General features: G+C 44.7%; 1 protein-coding gene across 4 annotated transcripts; it reads right to left on the bottom strand.

Annotated features, from left to right (window-relative positions):
- Positions 1-204: 204 nt before the first annotated feature.
- On the bottom strand, positions 205-25,823 carry znf512b (zinc finger protein 512B). Of its 4 annotated transcripts, none has more exons than XM_030117842.1 (17): positions 25,596-25,823; positions 23,099-23,233; positions 12,873-12,952; positions 12,618-12,746; positions 12,146-12,321; positions 11,799-12,061; positions 11,636-11,707; positions 9,846-9,980; positions 9,504-9,631; positions 8,401-8,493; positions 5,691-5,789; positions 4,862-5,134; positions 4,446-4,784; positions 3,688-3,789; positions 3,330-3,392; positions 2,629-2,727; positions 205-2,414 (listed from the first exon to the last, which is right to left on the bottom strand). In XM_030117842.1, the coding sequence occupies exons 2-17, from the start codon at positions 23,229-23,231 to the stop codon at positions 2,088-2,090; spliced, it is 2,511 nt and encodes an 836-aa protein (XP_029973702.1). In that variant the 5' UTR covers positions 23,232-23,233; positions 25,596-25,823; the 3' UTR covers positions 205-2,087. The 4 variants fall into 4 exon arrangements, with proteins under 4 accessions (XP_029973702.1, XP_029973703.1, XP_029973705.1 ...); XM_030117843.1 differs by having other exon boundaries at positions 4,862-5,032; positions 25,596-25,810; XM_030117845.1 differs by lacking the exon at positions 12,618-12,746 and having other exon boundaries at positions 25,596-25,811.

Genomic DNA, 25,823 nt, shown 5'->3' with positions numbered 1-25,823 from the left:
GGAGATAAAGGTGCATCCCACATGCATAATCATCCTCACCCGAAGACGCTCCATCAGTTGATTAGCAACGGAGAGTTTCAGACTGAATCTTTGCTGTACATTGTAAAAAAAGTCACTGTGGAGGAGTGATGCCAGGTTTTAAATCCAATGATTCTTGAAAATGCTCTCTGCTGACATCAATGCTTGATTTTCTTTCTTTCTTTAATGACAGTTTGGTGCAAAATTCAGAGGACTTGTCAGCTGGTGGGATGGATCTGAGGACTTTAGTGAGTTGTGTCTGGTTCTTTAAGGTAGAGTGGTAAGTAAAGCACCCTTATCATCTCACCTCACGATTTTATCCAAAGCTATCGGATTGTAATCTAAGTAATTCATACAATAGAATATAAAATAGAACTATTATGTCATTCAGTCAATATTTTTTTTTTGTGGACATAAACTGCAAATATAAAGCAAATCATGAACTTTTCATTTACTCAAATTGGTATTCTACCTGTGGATTCAAGTATCTACTTTAAACACATTACAGTGAAAATAATCTCTGATCTTTTAGATCTTAAAAGCAATTTATTATTTTATATATATTTTTATATATGTATATAGATTTAAAATTTAAATATGGAGCTAATCTAACGTCGGGCGCCGGAGCAGCCTTCAGCTTCCAATAGACCAGTTATGGCTTTGAGGGTTGAGTCATAATTACACGGCTGTCAACCATGTAAAGACAAATTTAGGGTTTCGTCAGAGTAAAATATTCCCACTCCAGCATCAGACAGCCACTAGGTTAGGTGAGATACTCCTGAAGTGCAAAAATACAAGAGGGGAGCAGGAAGGGTTAAAGTGCAAGGCAATAACTTTGAGCGCCCATGAATTAATTCATAAACATTATTATATCTCGATCTTCATTTGCAGATTATTATCCTCAACTTCTCTATAAAAGATAGTATTTTTTTTTTTTATTATTCTTTCCTCAGCTTTCATTCAAGCGTAAGCAGGAGGTGAAATGTGGCCTCCGTTATGATGGTGTCACATCATTTGATTGTGCCGCAACGGTGCAACAAGCTTCACACGAAAATCTTCCTTCAGTCAAATAGTTTAGCTTTGTCCCATTTTAGAATGCTTCAAATGTCTTTTGTTTAAGGTCAGGTAAACGATATCTCATTCCACATAATCCTAACTTTTTCCATGCAGGTGGAAATATCCAATAACCACTCCTGGAAATATTCTGCTTATCGACTTCAGTGTAAAAGAACTGTGGAAGTAAATTTCAAACAATTAATTAATTATGGTTGTCAAAGCAGACACCTTTCACTGTCAGTGACTGATGCAGGAAAAAGATTGAAACATGGTTAACAACTGACCGATGATTTAGCTTATTTGACATCTGCTTACAGAAAACATGAAAACAAAACAAAACAAAACAAAAAAAAAAAAGTGAAAGCAGGAAGGAATTCAAAGATTTAAAACAACATTGCACGACAGCACACAACTGTAAAAACCTCCGACTGCGCATGACCCATCTGGACGTGTCAGGCTCGAAAATGACCGGTGGCATCATTGCTTTGAGTATATAGAGATATAGTTATAGATATTGTTTATGTACACAGTACAGTATATCTGTGGGAAAAAAAAAAAAAACATGTGAAAACACTAGTTATCGTTAAATGACTTCACCATGCTAATAGAATAATCTTTTTAAAACCTCTCAAACACAACACAAACTTCTCAGAGTAAAACGACTCTCCATTTATTCGGAATACTACTCCTGCTTAAAAAAAAAAAACTATCCGTTTGAAAGGTCGGGCTCCGATCTCTGATTTCTACTGACCTCCTGCGGTGAGTGGACAAACTAAACCGTGTGCCTTTGAAAGGGGACGAAAGTGGAATGGAGAAACAAAAACACTACTGGTGTGAGTATTGTTTGTCACAGTACGGATTACCTCTAGTGTTTCCAGACCAAGATTAGGAGACTGTGCTAGATGTTTCGCTTCGTAATAGGTGGTTTGGCTTTCTTCTCAGTGCCGAGTCTCTGTTTAGCCTCCATTTACAGTAAGCATCCTCTCTGGCTCCTGGGTCGACAACAAGCAGAGCTACTCTAGCAAAGACAGCCTCTTGGGTTTGCTCCGTGCGGGCTGTGTGTCCGGGCCTGAATCGTCGCTGTCCGTGGGGTCGGGGGTCGGGGAGGGGGACTGTGCTGGGCTGGACGGGGTCACTGCGGGGGCTACGGTTTGATTAGTGGCGAGCGCTTCAGTGTTTGTCTGGAGGGACTCGTCCGCCGGGAGGCGTTCCTTCGGTTTGCGGCCTCTTTTCTTCCCGGTGGTGGCGCCGTTCCTCACCTCGGCTTTGGTCCCGATGCTGTCCGGCACTTTGCTTTTGCTACTGGAGACCACTTGAGTGGTCGCTGCACGGAACCAGTTCTACAACAAGAGGTTTACAACTTCAGTACAAAAATAAATCAACACTGAAAATTGCTTTTTTTTTTTTTTTTTTAGGGAAAAAAACACAAATAGGTTAACGCAAGATCAAGATCTTATTAGGATTCTTCTCAAAAGAGAAATTCTACTGAGGTGAAGTCAACAGCCACGCTGCAAACAGAACAATGAAGCTCCGTCTGCAAGTGTGTGTGCTCACCTGTGAGTGTGTCTTGCTAATGTGGTACTTGACACCACTTTCAGAGCTAAACTCCTTCTGACAGATGAGACAGGTGTACTTCCCCAGCTCACCACCGCCCTGTGACACACACACACACACACACACACACACACACACACACACACACACACACACACACACACACACACACACACACACACACACACACACACACACACACACACACACACACACACACACACACACGCCCATACATACAAATACAGAGGTGTAGAAAAGGAGAATTTCAAGATATCGTTAATGGATTGGCTTTTAAAAAAGATCCGATGTGAGTAATGTGCTTTTCACAGTCAATGTGAATCCTTTCACATACTGTTTTCAATCAAAAAGAATTGATTAGATTATGCTTTAACCTGCATTTAGTTGTTATTTTATCTTAAAAGCAGAAGACAGCGTATCAATTCATATCTGAATCTGTCATTTCTGTCATTTAAAGGATTTGCATCCTTATTCTTGCTTTTAACAATAAACATACTAAACAGATTTAATAATTACTTAATGATTTCATTCACGCTCTGGCCAAAAAAATAAAAAATAAAAAAATAAGACTAGTAATAAAAATGGCTGAGGCTCAGTAACACTTGTTGGTGTTTTCCTCTGTTAATGGCTTCTCCTCCACAGAAAAAGCCCTTGGCTGTGCTGCGGCTGTTGGTTTGTACCTGGCTGCAGTTGGCGAGGTGAGCTTTAAGTCCTGACACACTGGAGTAAACAGCTTCACAGTTCTGGGACCAAACACAAACAAACAGCGAAGAAAGAAAACTCAGTAAATTGTGCAGAAAAAAGACGCACTGGAATCAACCTGTATTATTCAAACAGAACATTAATTTTCTGTGATCCTTTCAGTATCATTAAAGACACACGATAATAATCAATAAATGCAGATGTTATCAGTTATCTTGGGAAATAAGACAGTTTCACTAACTTGTTGCATATTTTTGATCATTTTACTACCACAAATTCAAAATGAATCCAGGCCTCATAAAGTCATACAGGGGTGAAGCATGTTGGTGTTCTCACTTCATTCGTGCAGCAGATGAAGCCCTTCTCCTTGACCTGGTTCTTCCAGGCCTCCAGCAGCTCTGGACTGAAGTTGGGGAGGCCCGGTCGAGTGTAGTTTAACTACACAACAAGTGATAACACAGCATGTTATCGAAACTTAATTTTATCACAGCGAAAAAAGAGAAATTGAGTACTGATGATATTAGATTTTACTTTTGAACAAGTGGTGCAAACTTCAGGGGCCACATCCAGCTCAACTTTATCTTGAGTGGGCCAGAAAAGTAAAGTAATTGCATAATAAACTTAAAGATTTTATTGGTTGTGGCAACTCTACCTATATGTGATGAAATTGGCTAAATTTTCACAAAATCCAACAAATTACTACCAAAAATGACTACAATTTCCAATTTGAATCCAATTTTAATGATACATTCTGGTGGAAAACACTAAAAAAAGTGAATTGTCCAGAAGACGACAGCATTATGCATGCTTTTACAAACTCAACCCTGACAGCATGGCTCTGAGTCTAACGCGAGTTTACTTTCATTGATCTCAGGCTTTCAGTGTTGTTTTGTGTCTGACATTTTTAAGAAATTTGCCTGAAAATCAGTGTTTTGAAAGTTCTTACAGCTGCAGCTGCATCTGCAGCCTCTTTCATATCTGGCATCAGTGTGTGTGTGTGTGTGTGTGTGTGTGTGTGTGTGTGTGTGTGTGTGTGTGTGTGTGTGTGTGTGTGTGTGTGAGCGTGTGTGTGTGTGTGTCCAGTCTGTCCTCACCCGTTTGCTGTCAGGCACCAAGTCGTCCTTGATCCGGCGCTTGGTGCCCCAGTCCTTGGCCAGCTCGTCCTCTGCTATCTCCTGCAGGTGGAACACGGCCACCTGGGCCGACCGCCGCCTCACCCTGCCGCTGGGGGTCCGTTCAAAGTCCTCCCCCTGGCTGTTCACCTGTGCCGCCTTCGCTTTGTCCCGCTCCCTCTCTCGGGCTTCTCTGTCTTTTTCCCACGTTTCTCTGGCCTTCTCCTTCTGCTGGCTGCTCAGTGCTTTCTCCTGCCAGTCCTTCCTCTCAGGTTGGCTTTGCTCCTTCCTGCCTCCTGACAGAGACTCCTCAGAGGCCACCTGTAGGAGCAGTGAGATCCCAACATGACTGGAAAAGCTTAAAACTCCAGTGAAACTGCTCTCTGGGATGATCTTACCCTCTCCTTGCCAGTGTTGTTGTTGGTGTCAGTGATATTGTCCTTGCTGTTGCTGTTGCTGTTGTTTGGGGCGGCTGCTGTGGTGGTGGGGGTGGCGGAGATGCTGACGGAGTGCTCGGTACGTACGTGGTAGTCTCTGCCCGCCTTGGAGCGGTAGTTTTTCCCACAGTGCTGACACAGAAACACAGGCTTCTCATCGTCAGATAACTCCCCTCCACAACGCTGCTGGTGATACTGGAAGCCCATCAGACTGGAAAAGTGGGCTGAACACCCCTGTATGTGTATGTGTTTGTGTGTGTGTGTGTTGTGTGTGTGTGTGTGTGTGTGTGTGTACACACACACAGAAATGTTTGTGCGACCATGTGACACCAGTGACAGAAATGAGACAGAATGAAAACGCACATTAAGCAGGAAACTGGGTAAGTGGAACAAGAAGCTGCTTTTAATGGAACACTTCTGCTGTGTTCGGCTAATATTTTCCGGATGACGGTGAAAAAAAAAAAAAATAAAAAAAAAAAAGGGAAAAATGGGAGGAAGATGCTCATTTTTCAGCGTGAAGACAAGGATTTGTCAAGAGTCTGTTTTTCTCAGCTCTCTCTCTCTCTCTCTCTAGTGTGAGTAATGGGGAGCTCAGTGTTGATGTAGTTTTGGGCAACATGTCAAGAAGGAGGCATAAAGGGAAAACAGGAGGGAGAGAGACAGAGAGAGAGACTGAGGCAGAGAGAGAGAGATAAGATGAGGTTGAGACGGAGAAAATGAGGTCCACAGAAAGTATAAAATGAGAAAGCAAAAGAGAAAAGGCGGCGAGGAAGGATGAAGAGGTGCATACCTCGCTGGGACACTTGATTCGTCCCATCTGTTTGAGCACTTGGCGCAGCCTTTCCCTCTCCTCGTGCTCGCTGCCCGTCTGGCCTTCGCTCCCTGAGGGCTGAGATGAAACAAACACACCGTCGCATGAGCGTGCGCCACGACAACACCTCCCACTCCCTCATGACTAAAAAAAAAAAAAAAAAAAACAAAAAAAACCTGCGATCGAAATGTGTTTTCCATCTCTGGCGTTCACGCCGTGCCAGGATCATTAAATGGTTTCATGGTGAGGCTGCTACTCAAGGCATGTTTACGACAACTGTCAGACTCGTGTTTTCACTCAGTGCTGGCTGGTGCCAAACCCCAGCCAAGACCAGAACAACAGATGGCCGGGCTGCCAGCGAGAAGAAAGAGGAGCAGGGGACGAGGGGGAGCCGGGATTTGCTGAGGGGTCCCAGCGGAAACAAAACTTCACGTGTTTTCTCATGTGCTAACACACGGAGACGACTGGCACACAACCCTTACTGCAGCTTCCTGTGAAGGTAAAAAGCAGAAGAGACGCCACTGAAGTACATCAAGCGCTCGCAGAAGCCCGCAGGCGAGAGAACAGACACCGGCTCAGCCTCTGATACGCAGCGGAAGGAAAAGAGGAGGGAAAACCCATGAAACTCCATCAACATGTATTCTTAATGCCTCGATCACAGTCAGAGCGCGTGATTCATCACAGCTGAGATGTCGAGGCGGAGCTCAGAGGGCGACTCCCGTAACGTCTGTGACCCGGGGTCATGTGACCGCAGCAGCGCTGCTTCCAGGAGAATAATGCACAAAGTGCTTCAGGCAATCAAATATGAGTCAAGAAAAATGGTGATAAAACCAGAAAGATGAGCACAGTCATTCACAAAGTTATACGACTGAAACTAAATGACATGTTGAAATGAAATGTTACACTTTGCACCGAAATAATATCACCCCAAAGACACAAAACGTACTATTTTTTAAAAAAACATAATTTTCTGACTTTATATATATAATAATATATCATATAAGGACCTACACTGTCAAACATATGGAATTAATACTGAAAAACACAATTCAGTGTGAAACGAAGCCAATGTCGATACTTCCAGAGTGTACAGTATGTGTCCTCCTGGTCTCTGAATGAAAGTTTTTTCCTGAAGATAAACAAAACAAAACATCACACCAGTCAAACTGGCAAATGATAAGAGCCTTCTGTAACTACCAGCAACTTGAGTCTGGAGCACAATCACAGACAACAACGCACAATCACCATGCTGCTGACTTTCATTCCGCCATAAAGGTTTTCATTATCTAAAATGAAAATGCTCAGAAACTCCTCAAACTATTGAGTGTGTCACATTTAATTCATACGCTGCTGACGACTGCCCGTTCGCCGCCTTTCACACGTGTCCTCATGTCAGCATGTGCGCTCATACGAACACAGATATACACATGTTACGTGTTACGATCCCGCCTGTGCATCCATTAAACTTGCATGGTACAATTTGAAACAGGCGGCCTTTAATAATTCAGCTAACTTCATAGCAGTCCCATTGATGTAATGCAGGAGTATCACGATAATATCTTAATGAAGCTCTCTGCTGTCAGAGTTAAGACAGCTGCACAAAGAAATGTGAGCACTTCAGGAAGAAGAAGACAATCGCCACTTCATACATATCATGCCCTGCAGAAGTCTTCCGCATTATTCTTCTGGAGAAAGGCTCACGGCTGAGGTACGTGAACACAGAAAGGCGATTTAAGACTGTGTATAGCCATTTTTTTTTAATGTGCACGGCTCCATGGAAACACATACTCAAACGCTTCCTTCCTTATCAGGCCGCCGGCAGCAGCCTTTACAAAGGGGCCTGCGCTCTAGAAGCTAACATGATATTGCAGGCACGCACATGTGGAAGTCGATCTATTAAAACAACACTCGGGACGCCGTCGGACGGAAGCGCCAGCGAACGCACGCAGTCGACTTAGCGCCTCTGCTTTTAATAACGAGCATCACGTGTGGTCCAGAACAGGCGGAGGACGCTACTAGATGACTGTCAAACGTGCAATGTGATTTAAATCTCTGTCTGTGACTGCATGTTTTTAACACATGCAGAGTAAAGCCTTCATCAGAGAGGAAGCTGTTATTTTTCTCCAGCAGGCCCTTCACTGGAAGCTTCATTGCAACATATTTTCGGTGTTGTACTCCTTCTTCTTGATGTGGCACAGTTTATTTTTTTGCTAAACTCAGATTTATTTGTTGTACAGTTCAGATGTCTTTGATAACTTTTCCCCCCAATCCTTGAAATCATTTAAAGTGCTTCCGTTTGAGCGAGAAATTCACTCATGCTCTTATTCTTCGGTGATTGCCTGCAAAACGCACGCAAACCAAAAGTGCAATCCATTTGCACGATCATGCAGTTGAGCACGCTTTTTACCAGATCGCAGTAAATCAAGCTGAAAGCGTCGCTAGTGAAAGCCTGACCACCTCCTGGATCGGCGTGTTTGGTGTGTCTCCTCACTAACGTCTGTTTTCAGCAGAAGACAGTCACTGCCACACCGATTGCCAAAACAATTCAAAAACCAGCAGAAAGCACAGACACGAAGCGCTGCAGCCATGTGCTGGTCATTACAGAGCCTTTATTACGGAGTCAGCTTAAAGGCATAAAGTCATGAGGATTTCGGAAAAGTGCCAGGAATGCCGGGATGCGCAGGCGTACCTTGCTGCTGTGTTCAGCCATGGTGTGGTAGTTGAGGCCGGCTTTAGACCTGAACTGTTTGTGGCACTGCTGGCACTTCAGGGCATCCTGGAGCTGCAAGGGTCGAAGGCCAAACATAGGATTAAATTGCATTTCTCTCTGAAATGAAACTAACAGACATTTCATTCTCGACGGCTTTGCTCTTTATTGGCTCCATCAGTACGTCCACATTTCATCTGTAATCTAATAGAATTTATGAATAGTGTGCAATTCTGGTTAAAAAAAACCCCATGAAGACTCTTCAGGAACCAGAAAAGGTCGGGTTTTCTCTCGGCCTGTGTATTGATCTGGAGGCAGAAGTGTGTTGATGGTGTGTGACCCGGTGGTAATGTGGTGATTGTGTCACTGCTTAACGGCGGACTGTCACTTTAATAGAGTCACACAGGCCGCTGGGCTAAGAAGCTTTAAAATGACTGGAGGAATACGTCTCTCTGAGGACTCCAGCAACTGCACCGCTCCCAAGGTCAATACACTGTCCACACTTTACCTCTTCAGCCGCCTCAGCTCCAATCATCTACATACTTACAGTAGACTACAGCTCTGAGAAGATGCCTAATGCAGGGAAGTGTGTGTAGTATCCTTTTCACTCCATTGGAGGTTGATATTAGCTTTCAACCACAAACAGTGGAGGAGGATATTACATCAAAAACCTGGCGAGATGGCTGTACCGAGACACTGTCTGATGGTACTTCCACTGGCTTCCAATCAATATCTTTTCTGTGAAGGCTCCCAAGACTCTGCACAGTGGGATCCTGGGGGGTGGGGTATCTAATAATGCTGTAGTCAAAGCTATAATTCATCCATCCATCCGTCTTCCACACACATTCTCCCTAGACCAGAGGTTTCAGGAAGTTAGAGGAATCCCTAGTGTAGAAATTACAGCTCTGGGTCGAGAAAGATCGATTTCCCTCTTCAGAAAAAGTCTTCTTAAAGTTACATGTTCCTTCAAGAACAACACAGCATTCGACATGAACTGCAGCCCATGACATTAACGTCCTAAGTCCAAAAGCAAAAGGCGGTGCTGAAAACCTCTGGGAAGTTCACAGTTGTGTTCAGTCGCTCACCTTCTGGCAAATCTCCATGTGTTTCTTGAGGCCGTGGATTGTTTTCCTGGTGACGATGGAGCAGGTGGGACAGACCACCTCGCCTCGCTCAGAGATGGTCCGCTGCCACTGCGTGTCGGTGACGACGCCTGAGAGGCAGGGAGGACGCAGGAAGGCGTTAGTCTACCAGTCAGAAGGCGACGTTTCTCTTTGTGCGTTGGTTTTACAGACTCATTCAATGAAATAATATGGGTGACTGAACATGTGTGGAATTAAAACCTTTGATTAGGGGAACTATTATGTCTTCGTAGAATGTTTCAGAACTGAACGTGTTGACTAACTGGGAGTGGTGGAGGCGCTCACCAGAGCTGGTTGTGGCCGGCTCTTTCTTGGAAGACTGACTTGAAGACGGCCTCCTCTGATGCTCCTCGCTGAACCCGCCGCCCTCCGTCCTCTTCGCACGGCCGGCCTTCAGCTTCTCCTCCACCTTGCTCATACCTGCAGGTCACACAGCAGACAGCCATTGTGATATATTTCCCTCAGTGTCTCCTTTTTAATGTATTCAGGATAAAGCGAGACGTCGGCGCAGACGGGCGCAGGACAGATGTAGGACAATGCTGAATAAGAACTCGGGTCTAAAAAGGGAAATTTGATACTGGCTGTAAAATAAAAACGGAGGCTGACAATAAAAAAAAAGGAAGGCGTTTTGAGCTTGAGCAGATCAATGACAGTCAGACTGAAATAGAGCAAAATGTGGGCAGTGAGTTCTGCAAACTGCAGATGAATTGTTTGACAAACCATGATAAGTAGTTTACAGCCCTGCGTGTGTTAAATGAGTCACCAAGCAGTGTGTGTGTGTGTGTGTGTGTGTGTGTGTGTGTGTGTGTGTGTGTGTGTGTGTGTGTAACTTACTGATTCATTTAGCCAGATATGAAACATCTCTCCAGTAGCCACATTAACACCGTTAAAAGACCAGTCCCATTGATCAGCAGCAGCAGGGAGCGTTCACAGTCACTTGCATAACCAATCACCACACGTTGTGATAAACTGACACTACAGGCTCACGTCTTTCTTTTTTTTTTTCCAGCATGTTTGTATTATTCCTTCCCAGACTTTACAGTACTTCTATTGCATTATTAAACCTTTACTGAGCTCGTTCAATACTCCGTAACATTCATGACCAGATTTCTTCCAAACTGATAATATCAAGTAAATAACAGAATACAAACACATGTGAAAAACACACACACAGTGTGTCTGATCTGCCGAAGGCCTGCAATAAAAAAAAAAAAAAAAAGGCAAGCTGAAGACCGAATCTGATACACACAACACACACAATCCATCAAGTGTGTTTGCATTCATGAATATGTAACACCAGGCGTGTCTCTCAGATTGTAAAAAGTTTATGCTAATAAAGTAATGTACAAAAAGCAATGTGATTTACAATGTCTGAAATGTCTGTGCTTGTTGAGCAGACTGAGCACCACTTCATTCCAAGATATTTTCTTAAGTGTTGCCTATCCATTAGGATGCTCGTTTTTTCCCCATAAAAATTCAGATTTATTTGCTGTTTTTTCAAAATTAAACTTCAAGCTCCACATGTTAGTGCTCAGTGCGTCCGCTAATCGCTCCACGGTGAACATCCCTCCTTTGAACACTGCTGCTGGTTCATGTCGCCACTTATAGCATTGATCTCAGTAAACCACTTGCAAAATACATGTACCGGTAAACTGACAGGGCCTTATATTGTAGGTAGTGTGTATTAAGTGTGTTAAATTATTGTATATATTTCTTGTTGACCTGTATGTGTTCATAAGACAAACTGTGGTTCAGTACCACTTGGTGTAAAACATGTTGAAAGAGTGTGTTAAAACCTCTCATATAAATATTTTTTAACTATAATGTGTGATTTTGCTAAGTTTTGGAATTTTACCACAAACTTTGCAATGCGTTCCTACATCCCGAAATCTTCAGAACGGTGTGTTTGATTAAGAGCCAATTAAATGATCAAAGTTCCTCCAGGGAAAGTGAGAATCAACAAATCTGCAAAGCACATTCTAACAATCTGGAAACGTGAAAACCCACATGACCTCACAAAGTTGTTATGAGCCAGTTCTCATAAGGAAAACTGTTTAATCTGAATAATAATTTACCCTTTAATCCAAATGTTCCAGATATGGACGGCTGTTCTCCAGTAAATTTCTTGGGCGTTTTCTGTTTTCGTCCTGGATCCAGAGAAAGACGGTCAAAAACAGACATAAAATCAGAATAAGAAGTAGATATATATATATATAACAGAAAAGACAATAATCTTACTGTGCCGCATTCGCTCCGGGTCTTCGTCGGGGAACGGCGGGGGGAGGCTGCCCCCCTCGCTCTCACTGCCCCCTGCGTCGGACGATGTGCTTTGGGACTGAGGCTGGACGGGCTGCTGGACGGGCTGCGAAGGCTGACTGTGGCTGTGCTGTTTCCTCTCGCTCCTCTGGTGCGCCAGCTCGCCATTCTGAGAGGGCGTGGACGCCTCGTGGGTCTTCTTCACTTTGAAAAACACCGGAGACGGGGGACTGTTCTCCATGGGTCTGAGGTGGGGAGGGACAGTTTTGGAAATCAGCGTTAGAATAAAGCGAGCGTAAACGGGCGTTCAGGCTCTGGATCCCAGTCACCTCTTCTTGGTGCTGGACTTGACGGGAGCCTTTTGAAGCCGGAGCTGCTCTTCTTTGGGCTCCATGCTCACTCTGTCTGCGTGGTTCCACCGCTTGTGCTTCTGCAGGCGTACCTTGGTGGCGAACGCTGCTTCGCAGTAGGGACAGCCGTGACTCAGTTTCTCAGTTACGGTGGCCTGAATACAGACAGGAAAGAGGGGGGGATTTACAGTCATCTCTCTCCCTACGCACGAGCAAATGACAGTGGGTAGCTTACTAAAAGCCTTCAGTTGACTATTCACAGGCTTTTAGAGAGAGAAAAAAAAAAAAACAGGCGACTGTGCATGAATGGTCTATACTGAGTATATAATTATAATGTGAGCATTATTATCCGAACACCTTATTTGAAAGATGTTCTCCAACTGTGAACTATTTTGAGGCTTAAAGGTAGAGATATTCACATAAGAGGAAACAGCAGAGGCTAGTGACTCACCCCCTGGCAGCGTTGATAGTGGTACTTGACTCCATAGATGCTGGGAAACTCTAACCAGCATCCTGAACACGGGCATTTAACCCTGGAGCGGCGCTTAAACTCTTCCTTCCATTGTACTATCATATGGGCCTGCTCAGGGGTGAGGGAGAGAGAGTTGAATATGTGTAAGCTACAGCGCTAATTCAGTGCCGTGTCGTCTGCTTAATGAAGGCCACCTCGAGCACACCCACGCTTTTCAGAGAGAGGGAAACTCACAGGGATGCTCCTGAGCTCCTGCATTTCCGCTTTAGGACGGCCTTTCCTCTTCCCCTCAGCCTGCTCGTCACACATTGGACCTGGAAGGATGAGAAAAAGATCGGAATTAAAAGGACAGGTCGTGGTGCATTTCAAGAATGTTCTTGATTCACAAGGCAAATCACAAATCCCATCTAAAAGCACGAGCTCCTAAACCAGCAACACTGTTTTTTCTGCTTTCACACATAATCAGACGTTTGTGCTGTGAACAGAAAACAGCAGAATAACTTCCAGCGGTGTGAGTGTTACTCCGTCGGCACATTGTTCCTCACATGGCAACAGAGTTTATGAAACAGTTATTTTTTTTTTATACAAGAGCTGATGCGTAAAAACAGATTAACACAGAAAACACGGAGAGGAATGAAGAAGATATTATTAGTTGACCATGTGACTCTGAAGAAAAGCTAATGCAGTGGAGCGCTCCCATCTGACAGCGCCCAAGCTTCTGGCTCACATCATTTGGGTTCTTTTCAATGCAGAGTATGCATGTTCTCCCTGTGCATGCAGAGATTCTTTTTTGTCCAGGCAATCTGCTTTCTTCCCAGCTTGGTATTTGAGGCCAATTGGTGACCGGAAACAGTGATTGCGAGTGCAACTTGATGTCTCTCGGTATTTATGTATGGATCTATCCAGCAATCTACCCCACATGGACAGAAGAAAACAGTTAACGTGCTTATAAAGTTAATACCAGTCAAAAATGAAATAAAACTTCAAAATATCAACAAAGTTTTTTTTTTAACTGCACGTTTCAATAAAGTCAACAAACAGATTTTGGAAATGTGTTTGTGCTCTGCCTCTTTATTCTGTTGTGAAGAATCACTGCGGGGCAAAACCACAGAGACTATTCATTATTGTGGTAACAAGCTGTTTTATAGTTAAACTTGTAATTACTGATTGATCCAACAAATGTGTAATTCTGGATTTTTACAGCTGTTGAATCCTTGTCCTGCAGTGTTTGACGTCTTCACAGTCATTATAAGACTTTCTGAGGCGCTGACAAAAGGAAAGGAGGCTGAGGTGGAGGTGGAGGTGGCAGACGGCGCTCAGGCCTTCAAACACGGGAGCTGCTTAAAGATAAGCAGAGGCCAGAGACGGGCGAGACATGGGATGAAGAAAGAGTGGATACACTGGACAGAAAACACTGGAGATGGAGTTTGGGTGTGATGTAAATACACTGCACGCTTCTCAGAGGAAAGACCCACAACTATGTTTACAAATGAGGACAGACTGAGACAAACTGTGATTCTTGTGCCTGTAAACTATGAGGAACGCGCAACAAAAACTCAATAAAGTGGCTGTGCACGTTTACATATGAAGAAAAACAGAGCAGAAGTGAGTAGGTTTGAATAGTAACAATTGTGTAGTGAGTGAGTGTGTGTGTGTGTGTGTGTGTGTGTGTGTGTGTGTGGGAAAGGCCGCACGCTGAGCCAGAGAGATGAGCTCTAAATCTCTGACGCCTGTGTGAACCTCTGACACAGCAGACTGCAGACTGACTGCCTCAGCTCCCTCTCTGCTCCACACCGCTTCCTCCCTCCATCTCTCCCACTGCTGCTTCTCACCTCGTGTCGAGCTTTCTCGCTTTCCTTCCCTCTCTCTCTCTCTCTCTCTCTCTCTCTCTCTCTGCCCACACCCTTCCTCCACCGCCTCATCGCTGCTCTCTTTTCCACTACAATTAAAGCCCTGCACTCCGTCCCCTCCGCGCACCGCCGCTCGAGGAGCGGGGGGGGGGGGGGGGCTGACAAAGGAAAGAAAGAGGACAGCCAAGGATGTTGAGGGAGAGGGGAGGATTGCAGAGGCGGACGACTCCGGCCAGGCGTAATGCTGAATGACAGTGCGGCAGGTAGCTTTCCGTCCCTCTCCGGGATGATATATGGACATATACATATACATGTGGCCCCAAACTCCCAGCGTTGATCTGACAGGGAGCAGATAAGAGCGGCAGGATCACAGCAGGCAGGAGACGCTGCCGAAGCCTCTTCAGTCAGATCGCGTTTGGAAAATGTCAAAGAAAAAAAAAAAAAAAAAAAAACGCCGTAACTTGGAGTGAGCGTCTCGTGAATGGGTTTCAGCAGTTGTCTTTCTTTTGCCTGTTTCAGTCTCGCCGCTGCTTTCTTCTCCTGTAAACTCACTGACACATGGAAGGTACACACACACACACACACACACACACACACACACACACACACACACACACACACACACACACACACACACACACACACATGCCCACTGCCGTTCAACTGTAGCAGGTACCAAACTGGCTCAGAGGACTCTGTGTGCCTTCCAGGATTTGAAATAAATAAAAAAAATAAATAAATGGTTGGATTAGTTTCCATCAGATAAATGAATTGACTCATAAAAAAAAAAAAAAAAAAAAAACTGGCAAAGGAAAAAAAAAAACACATCTCTTCATCAGTGATGTTAATGTGTATAAGAAATTCTGCACAACTAACCTACCATGACCTCCTCTCCTCATTTTACAGGGAAATGAGGAGGATTTATTACTCCACACCAGCTTTCAGCTTCTCCCCTCATTTTTTCGTCTTTTGGTTTCTCGCTCAACGTGCGCTGACGGATCATATGCAATCTTTCACTTCAGACTCACAATAACAAGGCAGGGGAGAGAGAGAGAGAAAAAAAAAGAGGGCGAACGCGACGGAATAAGAAGCAACGCGCCATTGCTGGCTGTGTCTGGGACGAGTTCACGACACGAGGTGTAAACACACACATAAAACGCACAAACAAGTACACAAAACCATTACCAGTGTGTGTGTGTGTGAGTGTGTGCATGGATATGAGTGTATTAATATTCTCCAGGCGACAGAGCATTTCTCTATTAGCCGTCTGGGTAGCAGCTGGAGAGGTGATGCAGTCGGCGCCGCCGCTCTTGTGCTGAGGAGGAAATTGAGCATGCATTCTAATTCCTGTCTTAGAAAATAAAGGTCTTGTAAAAGAAAGGCATAATTAATGAATTCTGCTCTTGGGAAAGATATGCTCTTGTTGCTATGGGAATAAGATCCACTTGTCTTAGTTACCACTATCAGAGGCCTCTTTACTGCAAGCAGAACAATTAGACCCACATCCAGGAGGCTGCAACGCAAAAACAGGCGACGCAACGCATCAGCACATATGCTGAGGTTACACACTCCGTCTTGAGGTTAACCACGCAAACAGAGCGGAATGGCTCAGATCTCTCGCTCGTTTCGCCGGAGTAGATGTGGGTAACGCGCTGACGTTCCAGCAATCACAGCCATTGTCTTGGCATGAAACAAAGCAGGTCCATTGTGTGAAATGTAAAGCTGGGCTCTCGGGCGCAGGCCGGGGGGATGAAACAGCTGTTCGGCTCATGTCAGAGAGCGACTCGCTCCCAGCTGTCTGCAACTGTTGCTGCACAATGGTTAACAGAGGAGAGGAGAGGAGAGAAGAGGAGAGAAGAGAAGCGAAGAGAAGCGAAGAGAAGAGAAGAGAAGAGAAGAGAAGAGAAGAGAAGAGAAGAGAAGAGAAGAGAAGAGAAGAGAAGAGAAGAGAAGAGAAGAGAAGAGAAGAGAAGAGAAGAGTCAGTACCCAGGAGTGCTGGCAGCTGTCTAATGATCTCAAATAACCTCTGAGTTCCCCTAGCTACGCCTGCAACTGCTCTCCCTGAGTGCAGGGTTCACACACACACACACACACACACACACACACACACACACACACACACACACACACACACACACACACACACACACACACACACACACACACACACACACACAACAGTCATTTGTTTTCCTTGACGAACGCTCACACTGAGGCCTTTGTCTGTGTCTGCACAGTAGGTTTTAGCCATAGTGTCGCTTAGAAAGACAACACGCAAACACAAACAGCACTTTACACCACAGCACTGCACTATCTATCACCGCTTCCTCAATCTCAACTGACAAGAGAAACACCTGAAGCGAGCGCCGATCGAACACACAAACCGGCCACTGTATTTAACCCCTGTATGTTCACGCCGTCCCGGGACTTTAGGGTCCACTTCTCTTCCTTCCTTGCTTTTTGGTGATTAGCACTCAGACTCTTACACACACTGTTTCATCAAGTATTCTCATTTTCTCTTTACCACTCTCTCTCATTCTTATACACACCTCCTTTTGAAGACGTCCCCATATTCCCTCCCAGTCAGGCTCGAGTCCAGACAGTAAGAGGAAGCAGCGAGGGGCCGCAAAACCAGAGCAAACCACCCAGCCACTGACTAACTGAAAGAAAACCACACTCTCACAGTCCTTCTCTCTCGCTCTCTTCCTCTCTCTCTCCCCTCGCTCTCTCCCCCCTTTCAGTGCTTCTCTGTAAACTAATCTCTTACATGCTGTAGAAACACTTGTTCATGGATACACGCTTGATTTTTTCCATTTGATTTGTTTTAAATCTAAACAAAGAAAAGTAGTTTAAAGTGGTAACGTTAATGATTAGATATAACACAGATGATCTGAAGTCAGCAGGCCTTTGCTTCAGGGTGTCAGTGTCAAAGGGAAAAGAAATCACTGACTCATAGTTGGCTTAGACTGTTGTGAGGAGGAAAATGTGAGTATTTTTCTTTTGGTTTCTTTCTATGAAGGAAAAAAATTCTCTACTATAGTGTTATTTCCAAAAAGGTAAATAGTTCACCACACTCTCATGGCAAAAGTCTAGCTTCACTTCGGCAGCACAAATACATCGAAAATGATATCAACATTTGCAAAATGCACATTGCAAAGGACTAAATGAACGTGTTTTCATACACTGTGGCTGGACGGAGACCTGCCGCTCTGGACTGCGTCGACTACGAATTATAATTCACGTCATTATGTGAACATTTAAGCAGTCGCAGCTGGTGAAAACAGGATGTAAATCAGAAGCACAAAAATCAAGGAAAAATCACTGAAACAACAAAGTCATCAAGCTGCTTTGCTTTGAAATGCTGCTGGAGGGAACGGCAGACGCTTTTCTCCAGGTACCCGATCAAAAAATGTTTTATAACACAGTTAAAACTGGGTTCAAGAAGAAAAAGGTTTCATGTCACGACTACAATACTCCACACGCAAATTAATGTGGGTCAAATGTACAAATGAGTAACACTATTTTCTGTCCAATGTTTTATACAATCAAAGCTGGTAACTAATTGATCTTGTTCCCAATTTGTCTGTTTTGTTTGACAAACCAACAAATAACCATTAGAGCCACCAAAGCTTTGAATCTCGACAGTTTTCTTTTAGAGATCTTTACGTTTGTCTATAACTGACAGACTTAAGACTGTCAAGTCCTAAATTAGTACATCTTTAAAATTAGTGTTTAATGAAGTATTTCTTCAGATTCTCAGCGTGCACCAAAGTCTTCCAGCAGACTATCAGTTTACTACCACGACTGCACTACGCGAAAAGCTGGGAAATCAAAGGAAAGACCTCATGTGAGAGGTTCCTGCTACATAATCTGGTGACTCACGGTACCTTGACAGCTTCTTCAAGCCGGTATTGATTTTACAGCCTTCCACATCAACGGCGTGCTTTATTTTATTGGAAACCTAATGTATTGCCTGATGCCCGTTCGGCCTACAGCCAACAGCGTGTTCGGTGACGTCCAATCACAACAGCTTTGCGTGACTGGCCTCACATGTGTGACCAGCGACGTCCTCGGAGGGGGGGGGTGGAGATGCCGGGCGAAGAAAATGAATCAGCTTCCAAGGATGATTTATGAGCCGCGGTGATGTTTTGCGATTGTTCCGCTGCACGTACAGTACAGGCGCATATGCAAACGGCATGTTTTATGCAGTATGGTATACAGCATGTACAGCCAGACAGACAGCGCCGGCCCCAGACTGTTTGCACTGCCCTCCTTATGGACAATGACTCACCAACTCAATCTCTCTCCTCTCCTATTTCCCACTATTCTTTTTCATCTGCCATCCTCGGGCCTGCCAAATAAAGGTGTGACAAAAATGACTAAGGAGTCCCCTCAAAGCGAGACGCGGCATCAAGCCTGAGAAAAGCACCAGAATTCAATTTCAACCCAAAACAAACACACTCCAATCTATAGGTCCTTATTGATTTTATCTTTCGGTATTTCACCAATTTAATATACTGAAAGCATTAAAGGGGGGTGGGGAGGAAAAATATAAGAAACATGAGACGTGAGAAGGGTGGCGATGGGTGGCAGGGGGAGCAGATGGGAGAGGTTGTGGGGACAGAATCGGAAGTGGCAGAAACAGTGAGGTCGAGTCACCGCCGCCGATATTCCTGCCTAATGAGAGGAGCCGGGATGAGATGAGGAGTTTCACCGAGGATGAAGCAGGAAGAGACGACAGCTACGGCGCCGCAAACTGGACAACAAATGAGTGAGAGGAGGAAGGAGTGGGGAAGCAGAGGATGAAGGCGACAAGCGAGAGACTGATGATGACGAGGGAGATGCGAGGGTCAGCAGATGGCGACTGCGGGCCTGCAACGAAGGTCCGGCTGTCAGGGTAGAGGACTGTCATATGAGAATACACACACACACACACACACACACACACACACACACACACACACACACACACACACAAAAACATAAACAAAAACAAACAGCTCAAACTGGCATGTTCTCATTCACACACAGCCATGCAGCTCGGCTCTGATCTTCCTCCCTTTGAACACAGCTCTACAGGTACGACAGACTCATTACATTAACATAGTCATCACACACTCCACCTGTTATTTTGGGCTCTTTAAAGTGTGAATGAATACTTTTGTGTTCCTAGTTTATCACAGCACAGAAAACACTGCAGTGGCAGGTTTTCCTGCTGATCCTTCACTCTTTATCAGAGCAACTGATGAGAAATATTCAAGTTTACTTGATAATTTTGACAGAATCTAAATACGGCGACTGTGTTGTTGACAGATCCTCACGTCCAGGAAGGATCCCGACCACGGCATGGACCGTGTCTCTCCATTGAGTCCGAGCCAAAAACTAAAACAATCAGCGCGAGACTGAACTTAAGTGCGAGACAGTTTACTGCCTTTTCACATAATTCGCGCAATCATTTTCATGGTGATTTGGAATCAATGAACAAAATGCAGCGGCAGCTGTAACAATGATTTTAATTAAAAAAAAAAAAAAAAAGTTATTGCCCATAGAGAGCTTAATGTGCGATTAAAAAAACCAAAATGTTGGGCACAATGATTCCATTGTGTCAAATGAGGACTTTACAATAGCATTATATTCATATTTGTGTTTTTTGCAAGGATTTTTCTTTGTATGAAATTAAAATATCTCAGATATTGTTCTCAGGCTATGGATGTGATACATTTTAGGGTGACAGTCCTTTACTTAAAACAACTATTTCCTGCTCAAAAAATAATAAAAATTGTGTTTTATTACAGACATTATCAGGCTGAGTTCACTGCATCATAAACTGAAGCTCTAATCTCTTTCTATCACTTTAACCTTTGGAAGAAGAAACCAGTGGGAATCTAATCTCCACGAAGCCTCACAAAAACTGGAATTCCAGCACCGCTAGGAAAAATAAAAACCCCGGCTGAACGAGAAGAAAATCTTACAGCGAGAGACGGAGCACAGGAAGTGTCTGTTTTGGCACAGAGACAACTCAGCCACAACACGACCCACAAACCCAATTTTAAGGTTCAGCTTTTTTCTACGAGAGCATGAAAGACGATTGGGAAAACCAACCGCAGCTTACAACAACAGCCATTGTTGCTTTATGCAAAGTTTCCACGAACGAGACCAGACCGTAGAAATAAGAAATGAAAAGTCACCAAGTCACGAAATCCAAGAACGGAAGTCTCAAAATCCTCCAGTAAGGAACAGAACATAAAATCATCTGTTTACTTCCCCAAACCGAGGATGTCTTTCCATCATTAGATCTGGAAAGCTGCTGAGTAATTCAGACGATCTGTTGTATGAACAGGGCGCAGACAAAAGCTGTGGATATTCCCGCTGACTGAACTACAAAGAGCCGTTAGTCAATGAATATGTTTTTGCTTTAAACTCAGCTGCATCTGAGGGAATCTTACACCATCCGGCTAATTGTGAAATCAATAAGGAACCAAGTATACTCCAGAGCTTCGTTTTTTTTATACAGAGAATAGAAAACACATTAATTTCCAATGTAATGCTTCAAACTGTAAATGTCACAGTCCATTCTGTGTGTGTCCAAGCGAGCCAAAAATATTTCCTCTTAAGTTTGCTGGAAAATCTCACAATCACATAAAACTCAGTCCCTTGTTAATAGTTGCCGTAAGTCTGAAAACCTGAGTTAACAGAAGAAAATGTTCCGTTTTCAAAACCGTTCCAGGTGTCGTTAAAGCAGAGAAAAGAGAAACACAGATCTACAGTATCAGTGACATGAATAAAGTTACTGACCGGCGTCCGTGAGAAGATCTACGTTAATGCGAGTGAGAACCGCGTGGAAAGAGAAAACGAAACAGTCCGGCGTTCAGTTACCTGAAAAAGCCCCCAAAAACCCAGCAGCACCGGTCTAATCCATCACCCATGACGGTATTGCTTTAACACACAGTGGAGTGAAGCTCGCCGTCGCTGCAGATTCTCATTAGTGAAGCAAAGCCAAGTGCTTCTCTCCGTTCGAGTTTTCAGCCTCAAAACAATCAGAGCCCGGCTCGCCGCCGACGTCCCTCTGATTGATTTATAAACTCCTCCTGTTTATTGAGTAATAAAGTCGAAGGCAAAACTATAAAATTCAAACAGAACCACTGTCTTCAGCCACAATAAATTCGTATCGAGTCAGAAGGAGCTGGCGGCGAGGACAGAAAAGTTGGGCGACGTGGCACGGCGACGGAAAATACAACAGATGTACGTACTTTAATGAGCGGCAGCCTGACACTCTGTTCTGTCTTGCGAAATGAGATTTAACGTCTTAAAGCGACACTAAGGAACTTTCAATTTTCGTTGATTTTGGCGGCGCCGGTGGACAAAAGCGGTAGTGTTTTGCCTGAGCGAATACTACAGTTCCCATGAGGACTAGCACATGGCGTCGTAAAATGCTGCTCCCGGTGGCGTGCTGTCGGACTGAACTCGCCTTCATTTGTTTCTAGTGGCTGTGTGAAGGACGGATAACGACGAGGTAATGAATCTAATGGGGGCTAAACAATGTTATATCATGATGCTGAAAATAAACGTTTAACTTTGGTAAACGTAACTTGGTCTTTGTACCGCTTTTCCCTCCTCGGAGACCATGCTGTAAAGCAGTCCGCACATTTGGAGTTTTTTAGTGTGCAGGGTTCCTACCACCCTCCTCACAGCTGCTTAGTCCAAGTGAAAGCAATACTGACGCCCTCAGGCCGTGACAGAGGGCTCATTCAACTAGTTGTAAGTCGATGTATCATCACAAAAGATATTATAATGTTTTATTAAGGTTGAAAAGTTCCTTAGTGTCGCTTTAACGTCCACATCGCGGGTGCACGCTCCCGCACGGGCAAACAAATCCAGCCTACGGGGCTAGAAGAAAGCGAACCCAAAGCACCTCGTTTAGTGTCGCTGCGTCTGGGAGTCGGAGGCTATTTTGTAGCAACCAAAACAACTGGGTCACATTAGAAGAGCCCCAGTTTTCCAAGCCTGCCTGACGCTATTAACAAAGTCATGATGATCTGCTGGTTATTGGATTGAAAAATAATTCCCCAGCCCGGCTCTCGCTTTCCAAAATCTTCCATCTCCATCCAGATGGCTTGGGGTTTCACTCATGTCAGTGCTTGGCAATGATTGTTTGTTTGGTTTTCTCACTGTAAGGCAGTCGAAGGAAAAATGTTGGAGCTTCCAGGTCCGTCTGTGGCGAGAGGGGTAGAATTACACCGAGGCTGGCTGGAACCATTGATTCTTAATAAAATATGATCCATTCAGAAAAGCTGCGTAAGACCCCGTCCAACTATGGCAAGCTAATCAAATTCTTGATAAACAGCACTGAAGTTCTTCGCAGCTAGCTTAGAATAACAAAGCTCCGGCCAACGCAAAGCCAGAGGAATATAAAGACAAATGTGCGTAAATACAAAGGCAAACAGTCTAAGTGTGTCATATTGTGTGCAAACCGTCACGGTTCTTCACTCTGCCTCGCCACATGGAGTTCCTCCTTGGTAAAAATCCCGGTTTATGGTGTCAACAGCTGAAGTCAAACGCCATTTTCAGGAAGCTTTTCTGGTTTTAAAGTGCAGCTGTGAGTCACTCACTGTGTTTGTTGTTGTTTTCGGGAACCGGCACGGTTCGGACGAGCTCCTGGGGATGTCCGTGCTTCGGGGTTCGACCCCTCGGCAGCCCCGATGAGGACAGCTTCCCAAGCCTGGGGCCGCCTGGGTTCTCCATGCCTGCAATAGTAAAGGACGGGTATAAAAACACAGGAGCAACAGACAGCGAGGGGCTATACCAGACGCTCGCTGCTGCTAATTAACCCAGTTCTATTGTTCAGTATATCAACAGTCTGTGATCATGCTGTCCTCTTCTTCTGTAATCCAGTTTCTTCAGGTTGGCCATCAGTGATATTGGACTGAAGGTTATCCAAGTGGAGGCACACACACATCATCTGTAGTGGTAATAAGAGCGTGACCTTCCATGTTTCATTTCAAAATCAATATTCTCACTTACACACTAACTTCATGCTCTTCCCATCAGACAAAAGGTGAGTCAAAGAGAGACGGCGGAGACAAAGCTCCTTTTTGTCCCGAGCCCCAACGCTGTGAAATCCAGTGACGCATCTCCTTATCGGATCACGCAATCAACAGAAAAGTTTTCTATTCAGACGCGATTGTTGGCGCCCGGATCGATTACATAACGCAGTCTGGCGGTCCTTTCACAAATGTCATGCCATCATGCGTGTATGTGGGATTCAGGCTCCATGCGCTCAAACCCTCGTTCCGTATCAGCATGGGACGGCCTAATGAATGGAGGCTGACAATCGCTAATTATGCTAAGTGGGACTGATTGCAATCCAACATGCTTTCTCTTAGCACACATTCATGTCACCCGCTTAATGAATTACAAATGCACACAAAGGGTCGCTCGGTGGGGGCCTCTCAGTGTCCGTTTACAACGCTGTGCACCGCAATGACGGCTCATCTGTCACTGGAGTGACACTGTTATTAGAAAGTCTTCATAAATTCACCTTTAAAATACGACTAGTTTGAGGCCAGCTGCTGACATTCTGTCAACACCTAATTTGTTAAAGTGAAATGATGTTGTTGAGACCTTCAAACTCATTATTTTATATCGATTTTAACTAATGGTAGAACCTGGAAAGTGTGCCGGGACATGTCAGGGTCGGTCGCATCAGCTTGTCAGCTTGAAGTCACTAATCCACCGAACACATGTTTGAACTGTTTGAGGTAAACTGAAGAACCAAAACACGCACAGGAAGAACATGGAAACTCCACGCGAGGGGTGAAGCTTCCATGTAGGCATGGCGGGACATGTGGCCGGCTGTGGACTCTACACGGAAAGACTCATGTCTGAAGAACGGCTTCAGCCACAAAACTTCAGCTTAATTCTGATTCCACTGACCGCTCCATGGATCTGCCTCAAGCACACACTCAAACCAGGGAAAAATATTAAAGAGCTCCATTATAATCAGTCTACAAGCTTTGAATTTGAAACATCTGACAGGTTTTTATTAATAAACCTCGACTGTTCAACTTTTGAGATCATGTTATCATGTTGTCATATCTGTCATAAAATCTATAAGTGTTTGTTTAAATAAAACAGCTTGACTTCGACTGCAGGTGGAGGAGTGGATAGCACTATAGCCTCACAGCAGAACTATCTCTGGTTCGAGTCCGGACTTGGAGAACTTTCTGCGATCTTTGCATGTTCAGGTTTCATCCGGCTACAATCCAGAAACATGCTTGTCGGACGATTCTGCGACTGTTAAAATGCCCTGATGTGCTCAATGATTTAACAGAAACACGTGGAAACACAGAACGAGAGAAAAGCTGAGGTCTCGCTTCAACTCGCTGACCTCTTTTCTGTTCTGACAGTGAGAAAGCTAAAGCTGGTTTGTTGATGCTGAACTTTGAAGTAAAGCCTGTGTGAGAGTAACTGTAAGCTTATAAGCTAAAAGAGAAGAGTATTTGGTATTAAAAACACAAGGCAAACTGTACTCTTTCCTCCTCTTTATCTCTGCTCCGAACATGAGTAAGTGTGCCGTCAGCAATCGCTCATGGAAGAATTATTATTCTTTTTTTTTCCAAAACAGCAGGAAAAAGGTCCTAAAGAGTGTAATAACTAAAAATAGTAGCTTCAGTGTTGATGCATCCATCGATCTGCTCTACTCCTGAATCTGTGGGGGAATCTGAATCAGCTGAGGGGGTTTTGGAGCCGATCCAGGCAGTGCTTGAGGGCAGGTTCCATCCAGGTCAGGTCAGTGGAGACAGGTGACCATTACACCAGGGAGCACATGCAAACTCCGCACAGAAAGGCAGAAGTCGGACACTGCACTGTAATAATCCATCTGCACATGACAACATCCAGTTTGTGGTGTGTGAATCAGGAAGTGTGTGTGTGGGACCCTGAGAGGAGGGAAGCCCACCGCAGGAACTTTGTGAGCAGACACAACACGTCCTGCTGGTGACAGCTGCTGTCAGACCCGACCTGCACGGAGTCTGGCGGCCACGTGCCACCGCTGTTTGTCAACTACAAGGTGAAGAGTGGAAAAAAAAAACCCACGGCCACACCTACCTGAAGGGTCGGCCAGTCACCCCGGGTCACCCACGTGCGGGGGGTGGGGGGGGGCAGGCTGGGGTCAGGAGACAGGCACCTAAAGTGGGCGGTTTTTCTTTCTTTATTCTTTTTTTCTTCTTTCTTTTTTCCCGTTGTGGTTACATGGCAGTTCTTCACACCTGCTGTGCGTCAAGGAGCGGTCAGACTGAGGCTGGGGGGGCCTGGAGGGAGGGAGGGGGGGAGCGG

Source organism: Salarias fasciatus, chromosome 20, assembly GCF_902148845.1.
Source record: "Salarias fasciatus chromosome 20, fSalaFa1.1, whole genome shotgun sequence".
Classification (NCBI taxonomy): domain Eukaryota; kingdom Metazoa; phylum Chordata; class Actinopteri; order Blenniiformes; family Blenniidae; genus Salarias; species Salarias fasciatus.
This window is presented reverse-complemented; position numbering and strand designations above follow the sequence as displayed.

Bases quoted from the DNA above. Each gene is read 5' to 3' on its own strand.
- znf512b (XM_030117842.1), bottom strand. From the start codon at position 23,231: ATGGAGAACCCAGGCGGCCCCAGGCTTGGGAAGCTGTCCTCATCGGGG. The intron at 11,708-11,798 runs GTAAGATTATTG...CTCTGGATCCAG, and splicing joins CCCGGAGCGAATGCGGCACA to GACGAAAACAGAAAACGCCC. The intron at 9,981-11,635 runs GTAAATTATTAT...TGTGACCTGCAG, and splicing joins TGGAACATTTGGATTAAAGG to GTATGAGCAAGGTGGAGGAG.